Raw genomic sequence first — 11,796 nt, 5'->3', positions numbered from 1 at the left:
TGCAACGCGCGCATACGTTACAGCTGTTTTCCGTAGGTGATGGCCTAGCAGCGATGTTTTAGAAGGGCTGCTAGGATTGGCCTGTTGGCCTTGAGCCGATGCCTTTGACGTAATGTTTAGTCCGCCGGACTGTCGTCCGCGCTCATATCACCGATCTTGTTTTTGGAGCAAATGCAGGGTTATGCTCCTACGCAGAGAAGCTATTATGCATTAAGTTACTGACTCGTCAGCGGTGTGGCTGGCTTGCGTGCGCCGCGCAATTCAGCCGACATGGCGACTAAAGCGTGCGATACGCTGCATCTCATAGCGGTATTGTTGCTGTTCATCATCAACATTTCAGGTAAGCTTCCTGTTTCCTGCAAGCGCAGACGCTTACGCAGGACTTGCCTTGCCGTTGAAGGCATTTTTTCAGTTGCGGCATCCTCCACCGATAGCATCCGTGATTACATTTGCGGGCTCGGCTATTCATTTTATGATTTATTATTTTAAGTGTCGGCAGTATGTTTCCTTGGGCTGGTCACTTTGAGCAGGTGCTGCCCGACCGCGGCTGGAATGGCGCGCTTCCAGCGCAGTCATCGAGCAAGAAGACGGTGTACCAGCAGAGGGGAGCAAGTATGTTAAGCTATGCGGCGACCAACCCGATGAGGTGCGTCGGAACTGGGCAACGGTCATCGCACGCAGCATGGATAGCGTGTTTGGTTTCGCGCTTTTTGCTTCGCGCCCGAGCTCTCTGGAAAGCCTGGATTGCTGCTCTTTAGGTATCCATTCCTTTTCCACGACCTCCCCCTTCGGTATTCATTTGGGCGAATACTGGCGGTTGGTGGCTTGCTGGCAAACTCCACGTCACTGGACGCCTGACGTTGCTTTTGCTGCCGCGTTCTAATTGCAGATCTGCAACCTGCCAGGTCTCAACGGCAGCCCGCACGTCCGCATGCGGTCGGGGTAAGTGGGTGGCAACGGGGTGGGCCCACCCCAGAAGGAACGGGACTGTGGGCTGCACGACACCAAGCACCGCCAAGTCTAAAACACTTGGCGAAATTTCGGCCAAATCTTAACCAAACCCTTTCATCAACGAACCACAAGAACATGCGTCAGTGCTTACGGACCGCGCCACGAATGTGCATACTCTGCCGTACTTTCTTCCGTTGCGCATTTTTATACTGCCTATTTTTTTATTCCCGTGACCCCTCCTAACCGCCACAACCGCCACTGCTTACAGCTACATCACGGTGAATGAGATCAGCGACCGCCGGTTGTGGTACCTGGTGGCGGACCGGGAAGACCACGGCCGGGATTCAAGTACGACATCCATGACGGCGGGTACGACAACTGAGGTAGCCGCGGAGGGGGAGGTTGCGGCGGCGGCGGCACCGGCTCCGGTGGTTCTGTGGTTGACCGGCGGCCCCGGATGCAGCTCGCTGGATGCCTTCATTTACGAGCACGGCCCTTTCAAATTCAGCTACGGAACCTCTTCTTCTTCATCGTCGTCGTCGTCGTCGTGGTCTTTTTCTTCTTCTTCTTCTTCAAGACCGAAAGGAGAAGAAGGAAATGGAGGAGGAGGAAATGTTGAGGGGGGGAAAGAGCAGGAGCATGTAGAGGGTGGTGCGGGGGAGCAGCGGCAGGAGGAGGAGGAGAAGAAGAAGAAGAAGGAACGACGGCCTGTGGTTCTGGAGCCCAACCCGTATTCCTGGACCAAGGTGTGCTGCGTGCTTATCGCTGTGTAGGGTGTTGTCTGGGGAAGTCTCGAGCCACAGACGAGTGATGCTGGTGCCATAGGTGTATGGGTGGGGTGGGGTGGGGTCGAGAGACAGGGGGGTTTATGCGTCTGGAGGGGAGAGCACCGTGGGAGCTTGAAGGGACAAACACATCACATACGTATGTGCGTCTGTCTGTCTGTATGTCCGATGGTGCGTGTCATGTGTTTGCTGATGCCACGGTGTGTTAGGTCTGGTGCTACAGGAATGCATTCGGGGAGAAGCTGTCGTGAAAGATAAAAATAAAAACGTTGTACGGCATTATGTACGGCAAACACACAGACACATACACACACGTTTGTTCTCTCCTCAGGTGGCCACCATCATTTACGTGGACTCGCCCGCGGGAGCGGGTATGTCGTACAGTGGCCGTCCTGACGTGGACTACCACACCAACGACGAGTACACCATTGCCGATCTTGTCGTATTCCTGCAGGTACGACAGATCGACCCTCCCCCGGTTGGTGTGTGGGTTATGGGTGTTGAGTGTGAGTGTGTTGGGGGGGAGGGGGGGAAAAGAGATGAGGGATGGGGGTGTATAGGAGGCGGCAAGCCTGGTGCGGTGCGGGGAGGGGTAGTGTGTGTGTGTATGTGTGTGTGTGAGGTGAGGGCTTCATCGTCTCCGTGCAGGAAAGTAATTTGTTAATGGCCTCACTGCTGAATTTTTCGAAGCGCACGTTTAAACATGTAAAATATGCTGTGTGAAAGGCTCCCCCTGCCTTCCCGCGCCTCTTTTCCCCCTCCCCTTTTCCACCCCTCACTCGCATTTCCCCCCCCCCCCCTGATTCCCATCCGAATGCCGTAATTGCACACACGCACGTACGCAAATTTGTACGGCAAGGGCCTTACGGACCGATACCCCGAGCTGGCTACGGCGCCCTTCTTTTTGGCAGGTAGGCAAGTGCTAGGGTCCCCCGGGCGGTGTGCGCAACTCTACACCCCCGCACACACGCAACACATACATGCCGACATACATACATACATACATACACCCCTACATACATACATACATACATACATACATGCATACATACATACATACATACATACATACATACATACATACATACATACATACATACGCATGCGGTTGCAGCTCCTTGACGGTGCACTTTTACTCTTACTCCCACTTTTCTACTTTTTCCATTACGTGCCCCTACACGTTCTCCGCCCTCCTGACTGGCTCTCTGGCTAAACCCCCCTCCCTATCCCCGGTATCAGCACCATTCGTCTGGGGTTCTCCTTTCCCCTTCCTCCCCCCTTCACTTTTAGTTATTCCTTCCGTACTTACATGGCGTATCTGTCTATCCATGGCATCAGCTTCATTCGTTCGTGGTTCGTCTTTCCCCTTCTGCCGCGCAAGTGCACAAATTTTCAATACCCAACCCCCCCTTAAACCCCCTAAAAGAACGTAGCTAATACCAAATGGGACTCCCTAACCCCCGGGCAGGCGAGAGCTACGGCGGGGTGTTCGTGCCACTGCTGGCCCGGGAGCTGGTCCGTGTGAACAGGGAGCGGCGTCGGGAGGACAGATCCCCCTTGGTGGACCTGCAGGTGAAGGGGTGAAGGGTGGCGCCCCCCACACCCCCACACCCTTCCCCCCCGCAGCTCCACTCACTCGTGGTTCGTCTTTTCCCCCCTCCCTCCCTCCCTCCCGCACACCCTCATCCCGAGGTCGGGGTCTTCACGGACGCCTTTCGGTCAGTTCTATACGTTTGGTACACTCTTGCCCTGGCAGCAGCTTCACTCGTTTGTGGTTCGTCTTTCCCTCCCTCCCTCCCCCTTAACCCCAAACCCAATTAGGGCTATTCGGTGGGTAACCCGGTGACGGATGATGTGGTGGATGGCAATGCGCAGCTGTTCTTCGCCGCCGACATGGGCTACTTGGACCCACCATCGTGGAGGAGGATGAGGGCCGCGTGCGGCGACATGTTCTGGAACGCCACTCGAGGTGGTGGCCCCCCGTGGGGGGTTGGGGGGTAGATGGTTGGAGGCAGGGAGGGGGGCGTTGTTGTTGTTGTTGTTGTTGTGGGGTGAGGGTGGCCGGGGGGAGTGTCTGAATGGGTTTCGGGAGAGGCGGGTGGAAAGGGAAATGTGTGTGGGGGGGGTTGCCGCAGAAGCAACCCTGGGATGAGAGCGGAAGAGGGAGGAGCTTTTGTTTGTGGTTATATGGGTCTGTAAGTCTGTAGTTCTGTAGGTAAGGTATGTATTGCATGTGAGTTGTGGGGTGTATATGTGTGTGCCGTGGACCTGACTAGGCGCTTTGTCTTTTGTTTGTCCCTTTCGTCTGTTTGTGATATGTTAATGATATGTTTGGTAGGTTTTTAAAGGCGTCTGTGGACAAGCCTACGGCGACTGCTGCTGCTACTATTGCTACTGCGATTGCTACTGCGATTGCTACTGCGAAGACGTTGCGAGGGCGAGGCCCACGTGGCATTGTACGACATTGCTTACCTGTTTATTGCTTTCTGTGTGTGCGTGTGTATCCTGATCAGGCACCGAGTGCTGGGACGCTCAGGGCGTGGTGAAGGATGACTTGTGGGACCTGAACTGGTACGACGTGCTGGACTCCTGCGCCAAGTCCCCGGATGATGGTGGCGACGACGAGGAGGCGCTTGCTAAATTAGGCAATGACGGGGACACCGCTGCTGATACTGCCATCCGTAGCAGTAGCAGTGGCAGCAGCAGTGGGAGCAGCAGCAGTGGCAGCAGTAGCACCAGTGGTGGTGGTGGTGACCCAAGGTTCGGTCGGTCGGCTTCCAGCTTGGAGCGACGTTTCTACTGGCCGTTCACTGTCCGGATGCGTACGACACCCTCGGAGAGTCGGATCCAGATCCAAAACGGGGTTGAAGACCAGGAGCAGCAGGACCGGGCGGAGCAGCAGCTGTTGGAGCCGGGTCGTCGAGGGGGTGTACGGCTGTGGGGGCCCTGGCTACGACATGTCGTACCGTGCATGGACCGCAGGTGAGAGTGTGTTTGGGAGGGGTTAAGTCTGCATGGAAGATGACATGTACGACATCAGACGAACAGCAGACTTTTCCAATGAAGTTGTAGACGTAGCTGCTTGAACTTATCAAGTACGTGTTTGATTTTTTGTGTTGGGGGGTAGGGGGTTTAGGGGGTTGATGTGATGATGTGTCAAGCGCCGGTGGGGATAATCGAAGGTGCTGTAATGGCGACGGATGGACGGACGGACGGACTGTCTGCTATGCAGACAACGAGCGCGCCTAAAGCCCCATAGAAACACACACACATGTATGTATGTATGTGTATGTGTGTGTGATTGTAAACTCACCGGGACACGGCCGCCCTGGCTCGACTTGCCGCAGCTACTGCTCACCAAACAACCTGCCCACCTACCTGCCCACGCTGGGCACATACCAACGTTCCCAATGTTTGTTTGTTTTCCCTTCGATCCGTTGTTCTAACGGGCAACCAACCAAACGAACCAAAAACTAACCAACGAACAACAGCATTGCGCTGGACTGGTTGAATCGAGACGAGGTCCGCTCCGCGCTGCACGCGGCTCCCTGGTCGGTTATCGGCGGTTGGCAGCCGTGTAGTGACGTATTGTACTACAGATTGGATACGATGGACCTGGTTTCCGTACATGAGGAGCTGGTGCGGGAGGGTGAGTCGGGGGAAGGACGGGGGGGTAAAACACAGGATAGTTTGGGTTAGGGCTCCCGCCCACCCCCGCCCCGTCGGGCCATGTGACATGACGTGCTGCCGAAACGCACATACACGCACACGCACCCGTAAAACCCCCCTTCGATTACCGCACGCGGTGCTCCGAACCTGCTGCGAACCCACCATCCTCGCGTCGCCAAACCCCCCCTCCCCCCCCTCCCGGGGGTAACCATCCTTCACCCACCTCCAGGTCTCCGTGCACTGGTGTACAGCGGCGACCACGACATGGTCGTACCGCACACCGGTACCCGGACATGGCTGTACGACAAGGCGAATCTGGGTCGTACGGATGGTCCACTGCGCCCCTGGATGCTGCACGGCCAGGTATGGCAGTGCCGTGTCAGGTCAAAGGCGCATCTGGGTCGTACAGGATAGATTCGGGTGTAGTGTGGTGAGGTGTATCTAGACGAGTGGGAGCGTTTGAATTTCCCTTCGGCGGCGGCGGAAGGTGTGGGGAGGTAGCCCGCCCCGTCACCCTTGCTACCAACCCCCTGCGGTCGTCATCATTACATCATCCCGAGGTCGCCTGCTTCAAAACTGCGTACTGGTCAGTTCTGCTTCTTGTACACTCTCTCCTTGGCAGCAGCTTTTCACTCGTTCACGTTGTTCGTCTTTCCCCCCTCCCCCAACGTCCTCAATGTCGTCAAACGTTCTTTCCCCGCAGATCGCCGGCTTCACAGCTCGTTTCGGAGCCGGTTCCGGTCTCCGGTTCGCCACCGTCAAGGGCGCCGGTCACATGGTGCCGCAGAGCAAGCCCCTGCAGGCGTTACACCTCCTGAAGGCGTTTTTGTACGACAAGGAGCTGTGACGTCATCCATTCACTCTTCCGCGATAAGGAGAGGTCTTGTTTGAGTCGTGTTTAAGAGGTCAGACGAGGGCTGGGGTGGCTCGGGGTGGGGCTGGGGAGCGAGAGGGGAAGAAAGGAGTGAGGGATCAGATTCCGTAGGGGCCGTCATAGGAGCTGTGCGTTGGTTTTCATCATCGTTATCGGAGGCGGAATTTTGCCGCCAAAAATTGATGCCGGCCAAAAATAATGCCTCCAGGGTCAATATGATGAACGTGGGGGTAGCCAAATAATATATTTCGCTCTATCAAGGAAGTTAATTCTTGTTTTTATTTGGCCGGTTGGCGGGGCGGAGGGTGACGGGGCGATGAAGCGTATGTTGCGAGATCTATTGTCGTGCAAAGGCCCCCGGCTCGAATTCCATCAAGGGCGCTTTTGGTAATTTTGGAGTTGGCAGTTTTGGAACAGGAACGCGGTGGTGGCGAGGTGCGAGCTTCAAAACGAAATTCAAAATCGGACAGATGATCGCGTTTGCACTCCTCTTGGAGCGGACGGGCGGACGGACGGGGAGCTAGGTCGTCGTAGGCCACTCTTGAGGTGCTGATGGAAGCGAGGAGGGAGAGGAGGGGGGGAGGGGGAATGACACGACGGCAGGTTCAGGGAGGAGCCCGACTGGGGGCCGCGGAGGTAATCGGGGGCATGGGAGGGGCTCACGGGGGCAGATGAGGTTCAGGGGGGCTGTTTGCAGCAGTGGGGAGGGATGATGCGCGTCGATCGGTTGCTGCTGGGAAAAGATTTGGTCGTCAAAAGTGGTAAAGAAAGAGAAAGAGAAGATTCTTTGGGGGAAATATTTTCACTTTGGAGGAGAAGCCCTTTCCTTTTTCCTCATTAAAAAGTTTCAGACTAGAGAAAGGTTAGGGATATTTATTATGTATATAATATATTTTGGAAAGGAAGGCTGTGGATGATCTCCAAACGTGAACGTGCGTGGATCGTTGCGAGAAGGCCTGAAGGGTTATGGTGTTGACAGCGCTTTCCAGGTTTGAATGGGGTTAGGTTTTGCATTAAGCAGGCTAGGAGTTAAAAAAAGCGAATGTACTTGGTGTTGATTATAGTTATAGGATATTTAGATAAGGATAGAATGAATAGTGAAGTTGTTTTAGATTGTTTGTTCATGTATGACACCGAAAAACACGACCGATATGAGCTAGATACGCGAGATACGCGAGTTGAGTTGGTTTTGAGTTGCAGCAGGAAAGGATATTTTGGGGCTCCGCGCGCGGGTTGCGGGTAGCGAGCAACAAAGGGTACAAGGAGCTGCAACGACGCGTAAGCGTAAAAGTCATATTGTTTTGCCATCTTGTCGCTGCGATGCGGTCCACAGCAGCAGTGTGCAGATGACTCTATACATGTAAATAGCAAAACCGCGCTGCCGGGTTCAAGGGGGTTGCAAAACCGATTTCGCATGGTCGCGGCAGGTCTTCCATAAGTCCTGTCCAACGCCAACCGTGCGAGAAAACTTGCAGATCGTCGTTTTCCGGAGGGATGGCCCTGGCTGTGCCTGCTGCAGCAAAACCTATATGCAAGCCCCAGGAAAGCCAGTCGGCCCCTCGAAGGTCCTAAACTTTGCATAGTTTTGTGCAGAAAAAAAATCACGTCAAGCCGCCGCAGATGGTCGCGGAGAAATGGTTTAATGCGCCTGTCCGATTCGCATGACGTTGTCAACGTTGACAACGTTGCAGTTAACTGCATATCCTTTGATAAGAAACACGGCATCGTATCGACCGAAATATAGCGTGAGAAACGTTGTGTGACCTTAAGCTCGGTCCATGGAAGCAGAAAAAGAAAAGAAAGTATGAATGAAAAAGTTAGCTCTTAACCTGCAGGGGGTTGGAAATCCTGACAGCACGCGAAATGCGCCGCAGTTTACGGCCGTATGCCTTTGGGTTTGACGGCGAACGCTTTGTTTAAAGAGTTAAGCATGTTTGCCTTATTACTCGGCTACAGTAGAAAGTGGCAGTTAAGGTCAGGTCGCACCGGATGGCGAACTCCTTACGCAGAACATTCATGAAACACAAACTGCAAGCCATGCTGAAGCTGATCCAAAAATAGCAAAGAAGTCAGGCCCAGTGGAAGCGGAGGGGCCAGGCAGGCAGGTTGATGCATCACGTGGACATGCAATACCGTAGTCGCAGCTTTCGTTGGGCCCGATAACCGATAAGGCCGACCTTCTCTCCACGCAAACGGTTAATGAAACGGTTGATCAACCGGACTTCCCATTTTTGTTAATAATGTTCACCGGCAGCAGCAGCTACCGGTGTGTCCACGTTGCGGTTGTGCCCCCCAAAAAGTGCTTTGTTAAGGCCCTTACAGCTGCGTTCACGTAGAGATAACACCGAATCATGCGGCTGCTGTCCCCTCTCCTGCTGTGCCATCCCCGGTGTCTACTGGGTCACACAGGCTGTGGCAGAGCCACCCACAATGTCACTTACACCATACATTGAAATCAATACTCGCAAAGCCTACTTGGCATCATGAAAAAAACTTCACAAATGGGTCGTCCACGACGGATGTGCAGACAAACAGACAGGCAGCCGTGCATGTAAAAAAACCTCCACCCGCCCACTGGCCCCCGACTACGCTGTTGCTGCTGCGGCTGCTCCTGCCCCATTCCCCCAACGGCGCATGCAGCCAACTGCAAACCTGAAGCCTTCGCGCCCGTTCTCCATCCTCCCCCCTCCATCTTGCACACGTAGCAACATCCCACCGCCGCCGTTAAACACGGTCCCTTCTCCCCATCCCTTTCCGCTTCCCGCTTCGGTCCCTTTACCTTCACTACACATTCCGCGTCAGAAGTTGATTCTTACTTCTTGCATCAGCATCATCATATTATCATAAATATCATTAACATTATTATCCCCACCCCATTCCTCCCAGTGCCCCTTCCCTGTTCCCCCACTTCTTCATGCGTGTCGTAGGTTCTGCAGCTCCGCCAGCATGCGGTCCAGTTCCTCGGGCAGGAAGCCCCGGTGCTCCTCGGGCGGGTCATCCGGGTTGTCCTGAGGCGGGATCGAGACCGGGACCGGGATCGGGGCAAGGGGTTGGGAACTCAGCGCGAGGGCGCGAGGGAGGAAATGCACCGACTACCAACTGCGCGAGTCCGAGAGCAGCGATGTGCTTCGCAATCACCCGCAGTGCGCACCGGCGAGCTGGATCTCAGTACGTGTAGTAGCTGGTACACAGTACGGCTCTACAAATACGCGCGAAGCGCGACCACCAGAATCTCGAGAGGCCTTTTCAGCGGCCAGCTACTACAGTACGGGTGCGGGGAGGAAGGAAGTTGATGGAGCTAGCTAGCAGCGAAGAGAGGCCCCCAGAACCCGAGCACCTCGAACCCACCCCACCCTACTCTACCCCACCCTACCCCGTCCCGGAACCCCATCCCGGCGAAACTCATGCGTTGTCCAAAGTCGCTCGAACGAGTGCGCAGCTGCATGCGCTGGTGCCCTATTCGCTGCTGCTGCTACTACTCACCACCAGGCTGGGTATGAGCTTGTTGGCCTCGTCCGTGTCTTCCGGCATCAGGTTGGCGATAAGGCCCCACTCGAAGGGCTTCAAACCGAAGTTCTCCATGTAGCTTAGGGATGGGTAAGATGAGGGGGGGAGGAGAGGGTCGGGGAAGGGGAGGTTGGGGATGGGAGGTATGACGGGAGGTAAGGGAAGGGAGGCAGGCGAGGAGGAAGTTCGAGTAGCACGCAGGAGTCATCAGTGAGAGACGGAGATCCCTCGAGGTTGCGGAAAGGTACGGGGGAGATTCTACGGGACTCGAACATCACGGAGGGTGTGGGAGGAGGCCGTGAAGCTAAGGTTACAGATGCAGGCACAGATGCATTTTGGAAATCTAATCTCCTTCCTCTGCCTGCTGTCCCGTAAAACGCCTGTTTCGTGGGATTGCATGCACCTATTGTGGTCTTCATCACGAACATAAAAGATGGAGAAATCATAGGGTATAGAAGGGAGGAGTCAAAACTGCCATCCACACAGTGTAAGGGTGGCGTAGGGGTCCAGAGGGCCCATCAGCCGTGGTGGATTTGCAGGACCGCCACCTACTTGCGCAGCTGTAGAATATGCTAGAAGTACACTAATCCGAAGCGCCGCAACCCTAGACCTACTTTCTCATGGCCTGCACGGCCTCAGGGTTAGTCCCGCAGTTGAATTTCTGGACGTATTCCAGCGTCTTCTGCACCAGGGGCTGAGGCTGGAAAGAGGGCTTCTCCTCTCTCCGCTGGCGCATGTATTCACTGAGGATTGTCGCTACTTCCGAGTTGCTAATGACTGCCGCATGCTCGAAGACTGGGGCGCGCCGGGCAAATCGGAGGTGAGAATTACTCCGACACCGGCAGAGCCGCCCTGGCCAGTTATATCTTGCTCCTCACCTTTAGCATCCGCTTGAGCCATCGCCTGCTTTGGGAGCGCCATGGTTGCGCGCCTTGCCGCCGAAGCGGGACTAGATTGGAAACTCCTGTCCACAAGGTCAAAGAAATTATAGTATATTAAAGCAATATATTTAAAGGTGCAAGACCGCAGTATCTTCTACAAAGCGAAGAAATGCTCTATTCAAGCGTCAAAGTCCCTCTTCTTTGAGGCTTGGAAGGTCTTCTACCTGAAGAATTGTATCGTGTGGGCCTGTGGCAATTACATCATGATTCGCTATGCATCGTTCGCGTTGGCGGAGAGTTTCAGGTTGAGGTTAGTCAGTTGGCCCAACTGGGCCCAGCTGCCACTGTGGAAGAGTAAAATTCAAAGCGAAAACCCTGGCCTTTGATTTTTAAATAAATAGATACCATGTAAACTCTGGTGAACGATGGGTGATGACCTGCAATGAAGTCGCAAAGAGGGCGTCAACAAAAAGGCGTTGTGGTTTCGGGGCAACTGCAAAATCTCAGTGTGCTCCTCCCTGAAATCACATCCAAGCCTGCGCGGAGGGATGAAGTGCGCCCTTGATCAGATTAGTCCTTCGTGCTGTGGACGGATGGCCATCGGTCGTTTATACATGCAAAAACGAGCAGGATTCAGGCCTTGAGGCAGAGGGTTGCAAAAACGGTCTAATCCCCCAATCCCGGGGTGTGGTAGTGGTCAGCCATCCCCCCATCCTGGCTGGGGTGACCGACTCCCATCTCCCATCTTAGGGGCCCGGTGCTAATCCCATCCTTTGAGACAGGTTTCCCATCCTGCCAGCCTGGGTCCCATCCCCAATCCTATGGCCAGGGTTTCCAATCCCATCCTGCAGCTGTGTTCCCCCAATCCTCATCCTGCCAGCCAGGGTCCCTTCCCAATCCCTTCGACCAGGGCCATCCCCATCCTGCAGCTGTGTTCAGATCCGAAAGCTGTCAGCCAGGGTCCCATCCCCATCCCTTGCCAGCTACAAACCTACTCCTTACGTTTACACAGGTGCTGTAATATCGGCTTTCTCTTTAGGCGTAAATCAGGGGAATGACCAGGGTTATTTTCTATTTCCGCGAGATATTTTTCTCTTGCTCTATGGCTTATTTCCTCTAGCGTCAAATT

At 54.7% G+C, this 11,796-nt stretch overlaps 2 protein-coding genes across 2 annotated transcripts; one reads left to right on the top strand and one right to left on the bottom strand.

Moving 5' to 3' along the window:
• Positions 1-270: 270 nt before the first annotated feature.
• VOLCADRAFT_118648 (uncharacterized protein) lies at positions 271-6,252 on the top strand (the record flags this gene model as incomplete). Its single annotated transcript, XM_002954229.1, has 12 exons — positions 271-340; positions 573-646; positions 890-942; positions 1,220-1,697; positions 2,068-2,190; positions 2,596-2,647; positions 3,205-3,308; positions 3,558-3,705; positions 4,250-4,718; positions 5,228-5,385; positions 5,635-5,768; positions 6,109-6,252. The coding sequence occupies 12 exons, from the start codon at positions 271-273 to the stop codon at positions 6,250-6,252; spliced, it is 2,007 nt and encodes a 668-aa protein (XP_002954275.1).
• Positions 6,253-8,703: 2,451 nt separating this feature from the next.
• VOLCADRAFT_106291 (uncharacterized protein) lies at positions 8,704-11,099 on the bottom strand. Its single transcript, XM_002954156.1, has 5 exons — positions 10,892-11,099; positions 10,665-10,750; positions 10,401-10,581; positions 9,763-9,865; positions 8,704-9,287 (listed from the first exon to the last, which is right to left on the bottom strand). Exons 2-5 carry the CDS (start codon positions 10,705-10,707, stop codon positions 9,192-9,194), a joined length of 423 nt encoding a protein of 140 aa, XP_002954202.1. The 5' UTR covers positions 10,708-10,750; positions 10,892-11,099; the 3' UTR covers positions 8,704-9,191.
• Between the last annotated feature and the right edge of the window lie 697 nt (positions 11,100-11,796).

Source organism: Volvox carteri, assembly GCF_000143455.1.
Source record: "Volvox carteri f. nagariensis unplaced genomic scaffold VOLCAscaffold_41, whole genome shotgun sequence".
Taxonomy (NCBI): Eukaryota; Viridiplantae; Chlorophyta; class Chlorophyceae; order Chlamydomonadales; family Volvocaceae; genus Volvox; species Volvox carteri.
The sequence above is the reverse complement of the archived record's forward strand: the minus strand, read 5'-3'. Positions and strand labels throughout refer to the sequence as shown.